The 19,691-nt window shown below is 36.6% G+C and overlaps 1 protein-coding gene across 4 annotated transcripts in view; it reads right to left on the bottom strand.

Moving 5' to 3' along the window:
* Positions 1-19,691, bottom strand: part of USP47 (ubiquitin specific peptidase 47) — a 59,444-nt gene that overhangs the window by 34,021 nt on the left and 5,732 nt on the right. The window contains exons 2-7 of one of the 4 annotated variants that reach the window (XM_065066167.1): positions 8,441-8,500; positions 4,902-5,105; positions 3,901-4,017; positions 2,644-2,782; positions 859-955; positions 182-327 (exon numbers count right to left, since the gene is read on the bottom strand). In XM_065066167.1, coding sequence (XP_064922239.1) covers positions 182-327; positions 859-955; positions 2,644-2,782; positions 3,901-4,017; positions 4,902-5,105; positions 8,441-8,500 — 763 coding nt within the window. The remainder of the gene's footprint in view (positions 1-181; positions 328-858; positions 956-2,643; positions 2,783-3,900; positions 4,018-4,901; positions 5,106-8,440; positions 8,501-19,691) is intronic. The other 3 variants (XM_065066168.1, XM_065066169.1, XM_065066170.1) reach the window with 3 other exon arrangements.

Genomic DNA, 19,691 nt, shown 5'->3' with positions numbered 1-19,691 from the left:
CAAAACACACACCGCGACAAAGTATCCATCTTTTAGGCTACTTTGTTTCCAGTAGAAACTAAGTGGATTCTAATAATTATTTTTAATTATTCCAGTATTTCTCCCCCCATTGACAGCAGTTTAAGCCCCTAAAAGACAGCTGGCCAAAGCAAATGACACAAGCTTAATAGTTGCACATTACCCTCACTACTATCCCATCCAAAACTCCGTGTAACATCTGTTGTTTCAATTGCTCTTTTTTTGCTGGTCTGCAGTAAAACAAACAGTCTTTGAAGCTGGTAGGGAATACTTGTCACAGGATCCTCTTCAGATTCTTCAAATTCCCATCTATTCACAACACAGAGGCATTTGACAATTAAAAAAGCTTTGAAAACAGTACTAAAAAAGGGATTTAAATCAGCATTTATTACATTTCAAGAGGTCTGCCAGGTTACAGAGGTTAACTGAAGCTCTGCTTCTTGGGAACAGTCAAATGAAATTGCTTTCTGCTTCTGTAGTAAATTACATTCTTTAAATGTACAAATCTAACAAAAATGAAATAATTTTGAAGCCATCCACTGCACAAATAGAGACATGGACTATACTTAGTATGAAATTTAATTTCAAGCTTGATTTTTTCAAGATGGGGAAAATTCTTTAAAAAGCTTGTCCATGTCACAACCAGCAACATATCTTAGTATTTTATAAAGAACCTGAAGCTTTTAAACAGTCATTATTTGCAATAGTTTATCCGGCTTGACTTCAAGTATGCCCTTCAGTATCCAAACAAGGAGATTTTGACAGGACTTATTCAAAAAGGTCTCCCACCAATATATCCCAGCACAAATTTAAGAACAGGTTTTGATTACATGTACTCACTTATACAATGCATTTCTAAATTCAGGAGTCATGAAAAGTGTTTGTAGAAGGCTGTTCAAGTAGCAAGTCATTGCTTGATTTACTAGCCCCACATAACCTAAAAATACAAGGAGAATGAAATGGAAATAACACAAAAAGATGTAAAATCACTTCAAGAATTACAACATTTGACAAGAAAACTATTCTGTGATAATGTTTATTTAAGAACTGCATCCATCTGTTGTCATTTACTGTTATTTATACTGTAAAAATTAAGGGAATATTACAATTGCTCACTTTCAGAAAGCAGTAGTTTACACAACTACAATAGTTGTTAATAGTTTACACAACAGAAATAATCTCCCTGAATGACATGAAGCTATTTCAGTGATCACGAATTATGTTGCAAAATATTAACCAATATTTAAAGTTGAATGCTGCACCAACAGGGAAATAACTGTAAATATTTTAAAAGCAGATTTAAATGTCTTACAGAATAAAACAGAATTTGTTAAGAAACAATTATGTAGTAGTAGCTTACTTATGCCTGATGTAAACTAAAAATGTCTCCTAGTTATAATTTAAACATAATTTAATCTGCATTTGTTTGTACTATCATCTCTGAGCTATAAATAAAAAAGAAATCTCTAAAGTGCCTACACATGTATCTTCTAAAACCTTCTCCCATAAAAAGCAATTAAAACTGTCAGCTTCACTGTCATTTTTATTAGCTGAAAAGGGAATTGTTTACTTATATCCACCTTACTGTAATATTAAGATTTTATCTAAAATATTAATATACAATATTAAGAATAGTTGATAAGCAAGCAGCATATACTGAAACATAGTGTAATAAATAAATTAAATATGCCTATTTATACTCTGAAGCTTCCGGTAAGTATTAAAAATAAAAGAAATCTCAGTTCCATATTAGTAATGAAAAGGCAGCTACTTCATGTGAAACACAGGCAACTTCTGCGAAGAGGCTGAATTAGAACACAGGCATTTTATTTATTACACTATACAGCTCGTCTTTTCACAGTTACATTAAATGAAAAATAGGTATGTGCCAGATAAGCTTTCTTATCTCTCAAAAAAATCTTGAACATGCACAAACTGGCGTAACATAAATGTTGTCTTTGTGTCTGCTCAACAAATTTATTATGAGGAGTTTGTCTTATTACTGAGCTATAACTTGCTGTGCACCAGCCTGGGATCGCTCCCGGAACCTGTCCTGGCACTGACCTGCGTGGCAGAGCTGCTTGTCCCATCCCCATCTCCCCAGAGGGACTCTCTGTCGCCCCCGAGACAGACTCCCCACCTGCTTCAGGGCACCAGGCAGCAGAGGATGAACCTCTTGGGGAGCCACGGTGCAGGCAGAGAAACTGCAACTACAGCAGAAGACTTCAGCTAATGCAGAGTGCAGAGATTTGGCAACAGCCCCTCTAAAACAGAGTATCAAGTACTCATTAAGCTGCGAGTGAACACAGCTTGAGGTGAACTGCTTTTGGTAATACGATCCTGACTACTCAGCCAGGGACACAGCAGTAGATTAATACAGAAAAAGAGAGCCCCCAAAAGAGAGTTTGACTTGCACTGGCCCACGTAAGAAAAGGATGGATACAGTTCTTCCATTCCCAAAGTGATATGAAAATATCATCATAAATCATGATGGATAACGAAGTAGTGATGTGCGGGGTTTTTTTTAATAAATTGCAATTTATTTCAAAAACCATGAAGTGCTATTTGAAAATATGCTAAAATAATGACAAATTAGCATTGCCTTCAAAAGAGAGAACACCATACCTGTCTCTGATTTGCTCAGGACTGAAGAATAAGAATAGCTTTGACTGACATAGTCATTGGTACAGCCAACAGAGACTTCTCTTGGAAGAGGACCTATAAATCTGTCTTGTGCACTGTCTTCTGTTGTACCTGACGTCTCCTGAAACCAGAAATACACTAGTTTTATGCAAAAATTAGACAACAAGTTTTTAGTGAAGCACCTACAAGTTTTACTTCTTTCCCATATGGCAATCAGTTTTGCCAAGTGCATCACACAAATTTTACTAAATTGCAGATATACGGCTGCTTGTGTAACACTAATTCTGCCCTCCAAATCTCAACGCTTTGAGAAATCATTCTTCACGTGAAAGGAAGCAAATGCCCTTCAGAATACTGTATAATCAAATATAGTACTATAACACGTACAACAAGCAATTTTGCAATTAGTTATCTCCTATGTCTCAAGTTTTCTGCACTGAAATACAGAATAAGATTTTTTTTTCATATACAAAAATTACAATTTAATATTCTTTCAGAATCATCCTCAAATTTTGATCTCAGTTATTTGGACAAGGGTTTTTTTTCCCTTTTTCAGATAATTCAGTCCACAACAACGCCTAAATAGGCCAGCATTACGCTGACATGAGAGATGAGTAATAAATCTTAATATACCACTAGCCTATCCAAACCCTGATTTAAATAAATTGCAGCTGTGCTTATCTTTCACTGCATCACATATTTGAGAAATACAAAACTTTAAGTATTTTGTTATTGCAGACAATTGCTTCTAGCAAAACTGACAACTCTTATAATTTTTTTTTTCCTTAAAGGTACATTAGGAAGCAGGTGACTGCTGTTGATACAGGACTGCTGTTTCTGAGAATTCTGTCAGAGTGGCCCAATATTGCTTTCAAACACCCAGAGGAAAAGGATTAGCTATATGATTAAACCTGTATTGTTAAGAGTTCTCTCTAAACATGTGAAAGATTAATTAACTATATAACCTTAGAAAATTACAGCAAAGCATCTCATAAATATTTGACAAGCATGAATAAAAAGTGACAGTAAATCATTACTAATGGCATCAGTCCTACTCAGGAGAAACCTAGAAGTGTAAAACAGTAGTCTAGAAGTCTGTTGAGACAGTTCCTGAAGCTTATGGTATGAAATACATAGCACAATCTTATTTCATTTTCTGATCTCATAAGAGCAATACACAGAACATGTCTCTCCCCGCTAACACTATTGCTCATGTAGCTAAGTGAATATTTTACTTACTGGCATTATATGAGGCTGCTCACCATCTCGCTCTGTCAAATGCAGAAAGTTCTTCTTCCCTGGCTCAAAACCAGCATCAAGAATAGTTTTGTCACTGTTCTGGTCTATAGGAGTCTGCTAAAAATAAACCACAACACTTTAAAACCAACAACCCACAAACATACCTATACACAATTAACAGATTCCATCCAAGTATAATACACTGCTTTAAGTAGCTTCTGACACACAAAGATGAAATGAAAATAAGTAACAATCCAATATAAACAAAACATACCCATCATTAATACCGAAAGAACTTCGGAACAGTTTAAGAAACAGTGTAAATTAAGTATTACAGTACAGTCTAAACCTTAGAAGTTGGTTAATCTATTCAGGAACCATCTAATGTCCTATATAGCTTGCATACACTTGTTAAAAGAAAAAAAATAGTCAAGCATAAACAAGAACTGAAATAAAATAATGTCTGTTTCTTAAGGAATCTTACGAAGTTTTATAGGTGCATCTATAGAAAGCATATTAACTAAAACCAATGTTGATTTCCAATAAAGCTCCTAAGTTATATTAATCATAATTTTGGGGTGTATAATAAATTAAAATAGGTATAATAAACATGGAAAGTCACTGCACAACAGGCTTCTGTTGAGAATAAAATATTTCTCAAAGACCGCCACAGGAAACAGATTAATTACCATGGGTATTATCAATAAAAATACATGTTGATAATGAAAACTAGCATTACATCTGAATTACCGTATTAGATTATTTTGTTTAATGAATAAATACATGTATCAATTAAGAGCACCTCTTGAGATTAAAATGTAGATATAATACAAAATAAAATTCTACCAAATCAAAATGGTGGTATCAGTCTGCTCTGGTGCACCTACTACGAATTTTTACAGGAATTAAATGAGCACTACACAATATAAACAGCACTTTTCTACAATGTAAAGGTTTAAATGTTTGCTATCAAGAGGAAATAAAGAGCACTTTTGCCATACCGTATCAGATACATTATCTCCATTTCCCCAAACCAAATCAAAAGTTCCATTCGCGTAGCCCACTTTTGAAGCCACATCTTCAAACAGCCTTTTAAGTGGAGTGGAAGCTGGCAGGTTCAAGGTAACACGCTCATTCACCGCCTTGGAATTTGTGGTATCTTGTATTATACACAGCACCCTGGGTTCCTCAGCAGCACTTTCCACCTGAAATGACAGCAGGCAACAATTCATGAGTAAAGTCAAGAACATTCTGAAGTTTAATTGAAAAAAAACAAAACAAGCCTTCCCCAATAAAATGTAGTATACTTTTACAACCTAAAACTGGCTGTTATTTTTGAAATCAGGCGTAAGAAAGTTAAGAACTTCCAGTTTTGGAAAACATACATAAAAACAAGCTCAATTTTTATAGAACAAGAAGGAATTTGTGTGGGTGAATCACTGTATAGAGATACACTGGCTCAAGTTCTGGATAGATTTTCAGCCAGTAAGCAGACAGAAGTCGGCTTCCAATCAGGAACAGACTTTTAAATCACCACTTCAAGCTCATTTTTTGCTTTGACATGATCATAAGTGATAGGACAAGTGGAAATGGCCTCAAGTTGTGTCAGGTGAGCTTTAGATTGGACATTAGGAAAAATTCTTCATGGAAAGGGTTGTCGGGCACTGGAACACACTGCCCAGAGAAGTGGTGGAGTCGCCATACCTGGAGGCGTTTAAAAGGTGTTTAGACGAGGTTCTTAGGGACATGGTTTAGTGCTAGAGTTAGGTTAGGTTATGGTTGGACTCGATGATCCTGAGGGTCTCTTGCAACTGAAATTATTCTATGATTCCGCTGAGGTAGAAGTATAACTTCTGTGATTTTTAGAAATGCTACCCAGAAGATCTGCAAGCTTCCAAATAATCTTGGAAGCTGACCATTAAACAGTAAGTTTCATAATCAAGCCACCAACTTTATTCTACTAAATCCACTGCTGCAAGACTCACAGGAGAAATTCTTCCGCCTAAACAGCGTTAAGAAAATTAACATTACCAAATGGCTACTAGACAAAGTGAAGACTTTAAGCGGCAACTTCAATATATCCAAATTGTAACTATCTTGAATGAAGATGGCAACAGAATAGTGATAAAATTTTATGGACCCAAGTAAGCCAAGAAAATGGTGTTTTCCCAACACTGAAAACCCAGGAAGTCAAAGATCGAAGCACAATCAATAAATTCTCCCAATTATCCAAAGCTGCAGAATAATAAGGAGTAACTAATATTTAAACACAGGTCACACAAGAAAGCCTCAGGTCAGTAAAAGTAATAATTAGTCCCCAAGGACTCAGCCTTTTCAACTTTTAACACACAGAAAAAGCATTAGTAATGCATGTCAGAGCACCCAAATCTCAGTCCATGGCTAAAGGGCACATCACCTAAAAAATACATGCAGTGCTATCACAATCTTTAGTGGATAAAAACACTAACAGAAAGAACAATGTTCACGCTAAAACTGTCAGCGTGTCATGACCATATTTTAGAGAATAAAAAACTACAAAGAACTAAACAACTTCAGCATTTCTACACAACCAGCCTCTACACAACACAGATGACCACCAGCAAAGTAGATATAGTCCCTTATGAGAGCTCTTATGCCAGTAAGCCTGAACCTAAACAGAAACATTTTAGTTGATGCTGTGTCCCTTCATTTTACAAAATTTCAAGATCAGCTTCATCTTACACATAACTATAAAATGACATGTTAGCTGACTGCAGTGTCTGTTCCCATCATAAACAGAAAAAAAGTTAGCAGAGAAGGGCAAATAAAACCACACTCTCCTCAATCTGTATTACCTTACTTTGCTTTAGACTCTGATTTTTCTTAAGACTTAAAGGTCAATTTCTGTAAGTTTATCAAATGTACTATCCTGTGTGGAAACCTTCATTAACTGCATGCTCAAAAAGATTCAAGGCACCATTTCCAGCAAGTCTGCAACAATTAATCCTCATGCATTTAAACTTTACTGAAGAATTTCAGGTTTATGAACTACTACGCAAGAAGACAGACAAACTATTCCTGAAACATTAACCAGACAGTATAAAGAAAACACAATTTAGAAGTCAAAGTAATTTTGACATATTATGTCCTCACTTTCACACACAGCCCCCACAGAGACACACAGGGCTGTACTTAAATAGACTAAAATTAAATTTCGCCAATGATTACTTCTCCTGGGTTCTTTCCTTTGAATTTCCCAGCAGAGCTTCATATTTCTCTCTCTCTCTTTTTTTTTTTTTTTCTAAACAACAAGCACACACTTTGTCTGTTTCATCATGTGGTTACAAAAGAGAAGCTGAAGCTTGTTCAGTGGTCTGCTTGCTTGATTTTTCTGGAGAAGATAAGCAGCAGCTAAACCTCAACAAACTCATAAGCTCAACCTACACTTCTGACCCAGATTCCCCTGCAATGGCAGAGACTTGCTCTGGGTGGAAGCCCACACTCTTCTACAGAACAGTGCGGAGAGGTGAAGAGCCGTTTGCTACTATTCATACAGCTTCATCTAGGAAAATGTAAGTTAACTCAGATTTAATGATTCCCACAGTAATTTTGTACAGACCACACAACTTGACCTGACACTGTATATGAGCATGTCAGGAACAGAAGTTCTCCAATGGAGGCTCAATTCCTCACTGTCCTACCACCTGCACATAACCAACACCTTTGCTCCCCTCCTCTCTGCAGGAGACACCTATAAATTCAACTCCACCTCACATTTTCTCCACTGCCCTTGACAGTGAATCAGTTGTGACTTACATGGGAGTTGCTACTGAAAATAATTAGACACACAGTATCTGACGTATGGAAATAACATTAAGCAAACAAATCATAGAAGATTACAGAAGATTTGCTGGTTTGGTTGCTGGATGTTTTGTCAGACAAATCTTCTCTTCCTTGTTCACAGATGTAATTCGGACAGACTGAACTGGTTTAACTCAGGGTTAGTATAGCAAAGGGTATTAAGCCATCATTTGTGCTGCCACTGCTTCAAGTTGTTCATAGTAAATAGATAGAGCAAAAATAACCTCAGTCCTATTCACAGCAAGCATTCCCTATATCATCTGAACTACCAGGCAACAACGTAAACATCTTTTTTCGTGGCAACTTCACTATAAAACTAGCATAAAAGGCAATATTGGCCTCTGAAACCCTATTTTCACCAGCTGTTATCAAACTGAGTCCACAAAGTAAACACAAAACTTAATTTTAATCATTACATAATCTGATATATTCTGACAACTACACAATTCCATGTTTTTAATGAAAGGATACAGAGGCCCAAACGCACACACACTAGTGTAAAAGCATCTAAACACGTACTAAATTTGAAGCTTCTATTGTTAAGACTGCATTTAATACGTATATAATATTTGTATTCAAGAACATGCACAAAAAATTCAATAGCTCATGCTCATGTTAAGAAATAAACCAAAGCTACAGTATCATGCTTGTTACTACGTATCTTGGTTATCATTTTATAAAGTTGGTTTCATCTGTCTACCTGTGAAAATTTCTTCTTCATTTCAGCAAAAATACTTTGTCTGCAACTCCAAAACATATCCTGTAGTATATAAAAACAAAATTATCAAGTCATAATCCTTTAAATTGTCTTTTTTGCATAAAGTCAGTTTTATAGTGTAAGTAAAATATGATTACTGAGGCCCAAACCACCATTCACAGAATAACTTTAAAAAGAATAGCCTCCAAATATTGTTAAAAAGTTCTCTATTAACATGAACTTCAATGGACTCTATTTTAACATTTACATTATCATAGGAGCAGTGTTACATAAAATATTAGTTAAGCTGTGATACAGAACAGACTACATTTCATGAAGTAAAAAAGGAAGTGAGTGGATAAGAAAATTCAAACAACAATTCAAGATATAAATTCTCACTAACAAATTCCTTCATTATATTAAAAAAGCCCTCCAGATGAAGGTAATCATTTTACCTCAGATGGCTCAAGCACAAGATTAGCATATAACCCTGTAATTCAGTTTATTATTGCCTTTATAACTTATGAAGCTATCCAGGTTCATGTGAAATTGTCCCTTCATGCCTGAATTATTTCCTGTAGGAAAGTTTTTATTAACATGAGCCCATTTTGAAGTATGCAGCCGAAGGTAGTAAAGTGATGAAGTTTGTGACTTTTCTTATTCCTAACGGTCTTCAGAAAACCTGCCTTCGTATCTCTGCTGTACCATCAAAAACGCAACAATGAAATTACCTCTACAAAGAGGTTTTCTGACTATGGACAAACATCAAATTAACTTGTTTGTGAATCTGAAGCATTGCACTTTGTATTTTTCCAGAAAGGAAAAACAGGAAGTGAGAACGAAGATACTAATAACATCATTGCTCTTTTTCAAACTTCTTCAACTGCACCTTCAGTCGAGATTATCTAAACAAAATTCTGACATAACCTTTACTGACATGCTCTATCTGCCCCACAAAATGACCTACAACAATAGCCCAAATTAGACCACTGCATTTCTCAACAGGATGATACATAAGGCAAGACTTCCTCCTTTGCATACAGAGAACTGAAGTTCCAGTTTTGAAGTTTCCATAATCCAGGATTAGTACGTATATCTAGCAATTGTTTTCTTTACATACCATTTTGCAATTTCAGATTCAAAAGAGGTTTTGGAAATTAAAAACCAAACCAAAAACAACACCAAACAAAATGAAAACCACCCCCCTCCCACCTCCAATAAAAACACCAAAAAAACTCCACAATCCACACCACAAAACCAAACCCACAATAAAATCCCACAAACCAAGACACACACATTAAAAATATCAAAAAAAACAAAGGGAAACAAAAAAAAAAAAAAAGAAAGAAAAGAAAGAAAACAAAGGAAAACACACACAAACACCACCACAATTTAAATGACTTGTTGCTTACTAGTTTTACCTGCTATCAGTTGAAAGTTATATACATTTTGCTAAAGTGATGAAGTGATGTAAAGGTTAATAGAGTCTTGGAAACATAATTTTGAAACTGCTGATTTGTGATGTTATGATAGTCATCAAAAACCTGCCCTGTGTGGAAGACTTAAGTTTTCCAATCTTCCCCCTTACTGGTGTTGCCAAAGAGCCCTGACTTCAGCCCGAATCCCTTCTCTCCAGAGACAGGCAAGTCTGGAGCATGTGTGATTTTCTAGTGTGCTGCTTTCCTTGGTGCACGCAGTGGAGGGTGGAAGGGGACGATGGGCTCCAGTTATCACCTGAACTGGACATATATATCCACAGGTTGCTCCTGGTATAAGAATACACTTACGCTGGGTTCTCAGCTCTTGATTTCTCAGTAAAGGACTGCTGGAAGATTTTCAAGAATTATTTCACTCTAAACAAATTCTGAGTGGCAAAAGTTGATTTTCAATATTCCACATAACAAAAACAAATGAATTTTATGAATTATACTGTTTATATAATGTTCAGGAATTTTGGAAGTAACTAGGAGCCTTCAGCTGCTCTGACAAATCACACAGATGAGTCCATCTTTCAAATGCAGTGTTTCCTACTTTTCAATCAAAGCATACATAAAGTTGACCAAATTTTACCCTGACAAAAGCGACACTGGAGTTCACCAAACAAAACAGATAAGCATAGATCAGGGGCTTCAAACTAACATAGACATGGTGTTCACAGATCCACCCAAAAATATCCTACTGCCTTTTCCTCAGAGAAGAACAACCACTCAGGTAGTAAGCACATCTATTCTGTACTTGTGAGAAGTCCTCAAAGCTAGATGTTCCTATTTGCCATCCTGTGACACAGCATGCACACCACCAGTAGCTTAGTAAAATAAGTTGCAGACCCTCAACTGTATAAGCATCTAAAAAGGCAAATGCAGACTGGTACTGAAGGCTACAATTCAGGAAACCATCCTATGATTATTTTACCATAGTAGACTTCTCAGGCTATTATTTTGGTTAATAAATATTTAAAAGTGTAATTTCAGATGTTAAACTTCTAAAAATATGGAAACACTGACCCTTTCATCCCATCACTCCATCTCTTACACTCTTGCTTTTCTGGAAAGGAGATGACATTCCCAAGCCTGCATGTGGTTTTCTGACTATGTATTAGACCAGAACTGCAAAAGACTCTTTATAATACAAACATGCAATCAACATGCATGTCTGACAAGGGTGGACATTCTAGAGCAGAATTCTACATAAGCATTTATCCCATATACCTTTCTAAAAATATTTTATTTTCCATGCAAGATCTGTATTTGTAAGTTGCAGAGCATAAAGCATATTGTGCCACTGAAGTAATTCAAGCTGTAATTCTGTATATACTAACAAAGGAAGCATTGTTATTAGTGCCATCTGCAAGACTGAAACGTTAGCTTTGACCATATAGGTTCTGTATTTGTTGAAAATAGAGGAACAAAAAAATTAGTGTTACTACATCTGTCAAAACAATATTCAAATGCAAGACTAGTGGTTTTAACACTGCATTTAGATGTGGCTTGCTACTTTTCATCTTTGAATCACTGAGTTCATTCAAATTCTATAGAATCATTTCAATAAACTTTGAAGACAAAGCAATACAAACCTATTTTATTTTTCAAATGACATAAGATTCTCCCAAGATTTTAACTCCTGGTGCAGTTCTTTTATAAAATTATTTTCAGAGATTGAAAGTGAAACCTAAAGCCTTTAAGTTCAAACTTCATGTAGATTCTACCCAACGTTTCCAAATTTGAATATTTCCAACAGACAAAAATATTGACAGCATGAATCAGTAAGTAAAATCACAAGTTTCAGGTCAAGAGTTTAAACAACAGATGTATGAGGTTTGACTGCCAAGTAAAGTTAATGGCCTATTGAGATCTAAAACGATCACCAGTAGAGAAGTTTCTACATGTCCACACCCTATAAATAATTCTCACAAATCAGTGCAATCCAGAGGAAAGACAGACATCAGTAGTAAGTGGCAATGGCAGACATCATGCTTACATTCACAAAATGACTTGGACGATTAAGCCTAAAACAGCAATTCTCAAATTTCATTGTAGCTTCAGCAGCTTAAGAATACCATATGAAATGCACACAAGTGACTACTACTACTGCTGGTCAAACTTTGGGGCGTACATACCAAGTTTGTGTAACTGATTTGGTGCACATTTCCAGCAATTACAAGCATGAAGTGAAATTTGGTAGCTTCAGTCACAAAAAAGGAGTCTGCACTTGTACCTTTAACTTCTAAAGTATCATAGCATAGGAACATTCAGATATTATTTACAGTTCAACTGAAGTTTCTTTCAACTCTCTTTCTCAGCAATGACATATTGCTATCAAAGCAGCTCCTTGAGAACCCACAACCATATTCCAGGAATTCCTTTACCTATTCCAAGAGGTCCAATGCATTAAACACCACACCGCATACACGCCGACAGCACCGCATTCTGCACAAAATGCGAAGGCCAAGGACCTTTCAAACACACAGCAAGTAAGGGGAGAATAATCAGAGTGAGATGGGTTACCATCTCCACTCTGAAAACTCTACCGCATGCATTTTGAGCTATTTGAACATTCAGAGAGTCCTTACAGCCCGCAACTCCCTTCTCCCCCTCAGCTGGGCTAGTCCCACTCCATGCTTTTTCCCAGCCCACTAAAGCCAGGTGAGCACATCACTGCCCTGGGGAATAAAGAAGAGGTGACAAAGGTCCTCAGAACAGGCAAAGAATTGAGCAGGTCTCTATAGTTTTTGGAACTGCTGTAGTCAGTTACTGAAGAAAAGAGAAATTGGACTCACGTCAGGCTTTATTTTAGAGGAAAGCAGCAACTTCCTCTTGAAAGACAGCTTACTAGAGTACTTCTGTCAGAGCATTGTGAGTTGCCACTCAACACCCATGCTTCACTGCAGCCCAGTTGGAGTTCATGAGCAAACAGTGCACTTAGAACTCTGTTACAAATGCCTGAATCAAAACATACTTTACAAAGAAGTATTTTATAGTACACTTCTGGCAAACTAAATATCCTCTCTTTAAACACTGATCTCAGGAGGCCTCAATAAACAGAATCATTTTGAGCCGTTAACTTGATATACCTTGTGTTGGAACATTTCCCAAGGCAAAATAGTTGCGCACAACCTTTAGACACAATCATGTAATTTCAAATCTGACTGACTGATTTTGTGGTATCAGGTTTATGAGTACCTGAATAACATGCTTTTATCCTCAACTTCATATTCTTCATTCTACCTGGAGAGACTTCAGGTAAAATCCACCAACTGTGCTTTGAAGCTAGTGGAAACTAAAGAGAGGTTTTCTGTCCCATTTTTAAGTGAGGAAAAAGTACTTCACACAGAGCCTAAAATACCATCCACCTTCAAGAATATATACCCTGACCACTTTCCTAGTAATTGAACCTTTGCCACCTCCCCTTCTTTTATTTTCTGGGATGGGATATGAAGGATTCACAAGACTGAGGGAAGCTTTTTCAGCCTATCCTCTTGACTAGGAACAAGACTGGAAAACAGGAAGGAAAACTACCCAAAGGGTGTGTACTGGGCCAGGCTACGGTAAGTTTTTTCACAGAATCCTCTAAGGTACTGTGTTAAGATTTATGACTGAAAAAATGCAGATAACACAATGTTTTAGCTCTTTCTGAACAGTGTTTGCACAGTGTCAAGACCTTCTCAGATTCTTACTCTGTCCCTACAGTGAATAGATCGGGGGGTGCGCGAGAAGCTGGGAGGGGACACGACCAGGCAGGTGACCTGAACTAACCAAAGCGGTATTCCACGCCATGTAACACCATGCTCAGCAACAAAAGGGAAAGAGAAGGTTTAGAAAGCTTCCATCATCTATCCACAGGACAAGGCAAGTGATTGCCTATGCATCCCTTGTTTCATTTTCTTCCTATGTTCTTCCACTTTTTCATTTATTAAACAATTTTATCTTGACCCTGAAGTTTTCTTGCTCTTTCTCTTCCTCTGTCCCACTGAGGATGGGAAGTCAGTGAGCAGCTGCATGCTGCTTAGCTGCCTACCAGGGATAGCACACAATAGGGTGATTTTAAAATATAATCTTGAAAGTGATAGCATTATGGTTTTAATTTGGCATAACTGAAATGCGGCTTTATTCTTTGAGTTTTATTGTCACCGCTTATCTAACTAGTGCTCATTCACCTCTTCTGGATCACAAAGATTTCAAACAACTTGCCCATCCCCACAATTACAGTTAGAGAGACTTCAAAAACAGTGTAAGGAAAGGAGAGTCAATAAAAATTGACAAAATACTTTGGAAAATTGCTAATAGAGTAAAAATCTGAGAGACTGAAAAACACACATCCAAGTTAGCCCACTTACATCCCCCAAGACAAAGCCTGAACTCCGATGTTAACCTTGTGAACCTTCATCTATTTCAGTTCACACAAACTGCTTCACTGTTTCACTTTAACACATTTGCAGCATTATGTCTCTAGTTATATTGTTGCCCTCTATTTTTAGCTCTAATAATATGCGATAAGTTTTAAAAGAACAAAATTGACACCTACATGAGATACCTCATTAAGACCACTGCAATTAGGAAAAAATAATTATGATACTCTTACATAATAATATGAACATACCCATCTTTTTTGGATACTTAACAGGATGAGTTTACAGTGCAGTAATAACATTTCACACATATATGGCAGCTTAACAACTTTAAACACAGCAATGCTACAGTTACAGAAGCTCTTAAAACTTGAATAACTGCAACTACTGCCAGAAGAGGCAGTTATGCTCCCACCTGCTTATTTCCACCCCCACACTGTCCCCTTTCTTGTGCTGGTACAAATGGTCATGCAGCTACAAGTTGAGCAGGCTCAGATAGCTAATCCTTCTTAAAATTAATAATTTCTGGTTGCTTTTTCAGTGGGCTAGTGTTAACCTGAGTAAGTCCTCTAGCTTCTCAACAGAATCCTTAACTCTCCTGGAAAAGGACTGAGCAATATAACGGTACCAGCAGAGAAGTAGCATTAGTAGTATTTTAAATACATGTCTTATATGTAGTAGTACTTAAATTACTAAATACCAACACCACTTGGACATAGTGCCACTTTCTTTAATATCCTGAAAGACAGAAACTACACCCTCCATCCTTAGGTACAAGTCTCTGTAAATGTCAGTGCTGCTCACAGGACAACAGGAATAACTCGCCCTCTTCTATCCTGAATGGCCTAGAAGAGCCAAAAGTGTCATTACTGCAGCAATCCTACTGCTTTTGCCCTCAGGCCATGCTCACTGCTTTCCAGCCTGCTGTAGGTACAGAATAACTGCTGGACATTACAGAAGAAAGCCAAGGCCATACTGAGACTAACAGCCCTGGCTAAGTGAAGCCTAAGAATGCTTTCCAGTGGTGGATGACCCAATGCAGAAATGAGAATAGGTACAAAATAAAATTCTGTACTAGGGCCTCAGTGACCATCTTCCTTTTGAAAAAAGGAGTATGTGTTTTACTCTCTTCTCTGCCTCATGTAGATTATGGACTTGTGTTGTTTTCAAAGATCACCTCCTCAGAAACGCTTCTCTAGTAACAAGATCTTAATTTTTAAAAAATTAACAGAAGTGTTTGCCATCTCACTAAAACAGAATTGCATGACAGCTGTGAACTGTCACTCCTGTAAAATGCATATGGAGAAATTCTTTTTCTAATACATATCACACTTCAAAGTCTAATACTTCCAACATTCTAAACATGTCCAAAATAACACTATGCCTCAGAAATAAAGAGTATGTTATGAGGCCAGTGTTTACCTTTGAGAGTTTGTTCCTAATATCATGGATTACTAGTCATTTGTAAAAGAATATAAATGACAACCAGAAAAAGTTGGTATGGGGCCAGAGTTAAGTACATGTATCCAGGGTATTCAAAAGACTACAGAAAAGGGTATGGTGGGGGGCACATGTCTGCGGACAGCTGAACTAAAGAACAAAACATTTACTTTTCAGTTTTAGGCTATTTCCCATTCAAGTTCTGTATTTTAAAAGGTTTTAAATATGTCTTATTTAAGAATGCCTTGAAGAACCAGTTTTCTTACATTTATCTCCTAATGGAATTTTAAATATGGTAAATTAAGGTAATTCAATTTAAATTACTTCCCTTAACAATCAAATGCAGCAACTGTCAATAACAAAAGAATACAAATATTTCCTGGTCATGCCTACAGATCACACAAGAACTCTAACAGAGTTTCCTGTTATGAATTAAGGGGTAACAAAAAAAACATCCACAGTAGTTAAAAGATTGAGTTTTGAAATCTAAATAGTTTTCTCTTAACCACTGGACACTGAATATTTCATCCTCTTATTCTTAAAGGTTATAATTTCAACTGATTGTACTTTTTCATCCTCTGACCCTGAATTGTTTAATTTTCAGGCGTTTTTGTAACCAGACTAAACAAATCATGAGAATTAAATGTAAATGTTCGCTCTTTTTGGAAATTATCTGCCAGCCTCTATACATTCATTACAATACAAACGTCATATTCATATCTGCAACAGCCTCATCTTTATATGGCTTCCTTTTGCTTGTATCTTCTTTCCACCTTCCTAATCAGCACATTCCTTTTTTTCCTTAAAAAACAAAAAGCTGGGAAAAAAGAGATGCAGGAACATCCCAAGGTATAATACATATTACACTTTTATATACTAATGTATAATCACATCATTTGTTTCCTATGGAGAGTCACAGAAGCACTGGATGTGCTTTCACACTTGCCCTCTTTTGAGTATGGAACTACCATGAACTTCATTTAAATATTTGCCTATGCTGCTAATATTCTAAAAGACTTTCTGCTGGATTGAATTACAAATGTAATGTTGGCATAAAAACAAACTAGAGTCCGAGCAAAAAAATGATAACAGAAGAACAGTTTTCTCTTTTTGGACAACTTTGAAGTGGAAGGTTTACTTCACTACAATATCGCCAGACAGGTATGTTAAAACAATGAAATTCTTGTATAGTTTAGAGATTAAAACTCATGAATACAAGGGTAATTTTAAATTCCAATAACTCTGGTGTTTAACTCCCCATCTCCTGCTGGGGAAGGATAAACAGAAACTGAATAGTGAGGTGGGTCAGCAGGAATTCTTGGTGTAGTTCTCTAGCGATATTGCACAGAATGAAGGATAACAGTTAAGAACATAAGCACCCATGAAGCCTTAGGCATAACCTATCTGCTGCCACCGCAAAGGGCTCCAGGGAGAACATGGAACTCTGAAGCACAACATGTCCATAGAAGGTACAGATAAGAAAATGTATATATGAAGAAGGACATAGATGATTTTTACATACACTAACTGATAAAAATATTTCATTTACAAAAACCAGGTACTACTTTAAGTTGTTACATCTACTGTTGTTTTTTTCCTTCAAACATTGTTACTGATCCCAACACAATACCTGTACGATTCAGTAAACACACCTGCCTTCCATTCCTTTAGCTCCTGCAGTACTCTGCCAGATTTCAAAAAAAAAAAAATGTTATTTATATCTGTTTTCAGAGATTTTTTTACAGTGAAAACTTTCACAGTATATCAAGTATATTTCTCACACAGCTTCAAAATCAGAGCATTCACCAATCCAATGGATTCATGCATGCTTCCTCATGCTACTTAAAAGACTTTCATCGCATGTGATTATCGAGAAGATAAACCTGAACTGCATCAAGATAACCAGTTCTAAACTACTCAAAGAACTACCTATCTAAAAATAATCTATTGACATTTTTCAGAAGTACTTAAAGTATCTTTCTGGTCACAATCTCAAAGATTAAATTGAATTGAGTGCTTTTACCAATTCTACCCTTTAATTTTTTAGAACACAGCCAACATGTCCTTTTCAGCAGTTATTTCAGCTGCCAATACTGTGCAAGACCAGTTGTTCAGTGCACTCTGATTACATGCCAAACACTGCAAAAAAGAAAATACTACACACTTCAGTGGCTGAAACTGTGATCCAGTTGATTATCATTACATCAGAAGTTTACAAAAATATTACAGACTTATTAGTATTTTAAATCATGAGTTCTTTAGTCACTACTGGCATTGTTTTGAGAAAATTTTGTTCAAGACAGAAAAATAACAAAATGCTAAATAGCTCACCAGAAGGTATACCATACTAATTATCAAAGGGATAAAGTGTAAAATATCAGGTTCAAGTATTCACAAAAGGAATTGTGCTGGTTTGACTGAAAACAAGTCGTTTTCTTCATGCAGTTAGAAACCTTTTTATTGTAGCTAGCACAGTCATTATTTAAATTTAGTTTGAGAACAAGAGATAACAACCCCAGGACAGAGTTAATGTTTTTAATTGCACTGGTCTGAGAGACAAGGATGTTTCAAGCTCTCTGCCCACAGGTGTGAGGCAGCTGGGAAGGGAGGCAGGGATGGGGCAGAGCTCAACTGACATCCAGATGGATCAATAAGAGTATTCCACCCCATTAGCGTCATGCTTCCTATTTAAGGAGAGTGAGAATATTCTGATTTCTCTGTCGCTCTTTGTCAGAGCCAGGACAGAGACCTGTTTGGGGGAGTCCTGTTCAGGACTTTCTTTAGTTCGACCTCTTGCCATCCTGTTCTGCAGAGGCCTCTGGGCCTTTCTGCCCTTTCCACACACACCCCCCGCCCCTTCTCTCTCTGGGATCAGCTGTTCAAGATCAGGGAGCTGCTTCCTGGAACTGGCTGCTCAATGTGGATGGAGTTTGTGAGGAATTGCACTGAGTATCTATTATTTAATATTCTATTTCTATTATATATATATATATATATTTACTACTAGTGTATTAGCATTTTGTTATTTTATTAAACTGTGTTTTTCTCAATCCCATTTTCTCCCTTCCCTTTTGATTCACTCCCTTATTTGGGGGGTGGAGGGAGGGTGAGTCAGCAGCTATCACAGCTATATTGCTAGCTCAGGTTAAACCACAATAGGAATTAAAAACTTTTTCAAACTGAATATGTATATTTAATTCACTCGATTTTCTAGAGACATAATTTTCACATTTAGTTTCTCACATAAAATCCAGTATATTTTCAAATACAACAGAAAGAATGGAGCTGTGACTGGATATGTGAACATCTGTACATATTTTAGTGCATTATTGTATCAATTGTAATGTACTGGGAAAACGGTTTGAAATAATAACTCCCCCTCCATTCCAAGTTTAATTCTGACAGGACTAAAACACACAAGTCAAAGATAACACAAGGTATTGCTCTATTTCAGTAAGTCTCCACAAGTTTTAACCTTATATTAATATCAATACATTCTATCAACAAAAGAAAGTTGATAACAATTATTTTCATCAGTATTTGTGTGGCAGGACAATTCATATGTTAGAACTATGATACAAGGCCACATTGATCTAAATCCACAGGTTTTAGAAACGAAATCCACAGGTTTAGAAATGAAATCCACAGGTTTAGAAACGAAAAAAAGAATTCGTGGACTTCATTTAAAAATGGCAACAAAGCACTAGAAACTGTTGTCATACACTAAAATTCTGAAAGACAGCATAGAAGACAGGTGTCAAACACCCAGCCCGCAGGCCAAATCTGGCCCTATGCCTTGTTTTATCCTGCCCAGCACTTTGTTTCTACCCAGGGGCAGTGCTGAGCTCTCTGCAGGCCGAATCTGGCCCTATGCCTTGTTTTATCCTGCCCAGCACTTTGTTTCTACCCAGGGGCAGTGCTGAGCTCTTTGCCCCCAGGCTCCTGCCAGCCCTGGTCAGTGTTGCTGCA

This window comes from Columba livia, chromosome 5, assembly GCF_036013475.1.
Source record: "Columba livia isolate bColLiv1 breed racing homer chromosome 5, bColLiv1.pat.W.v2, whole genome shotgun sequence".
Taxonomy (NCBI): Eukaryota; Metazoa; Chordata; class Aves; order Columbiformes; family Columbidae; genus Columba; species Columba livia.
This window is presented reverse-complemented; position numbering and strand designations above follow the sequence as displayed.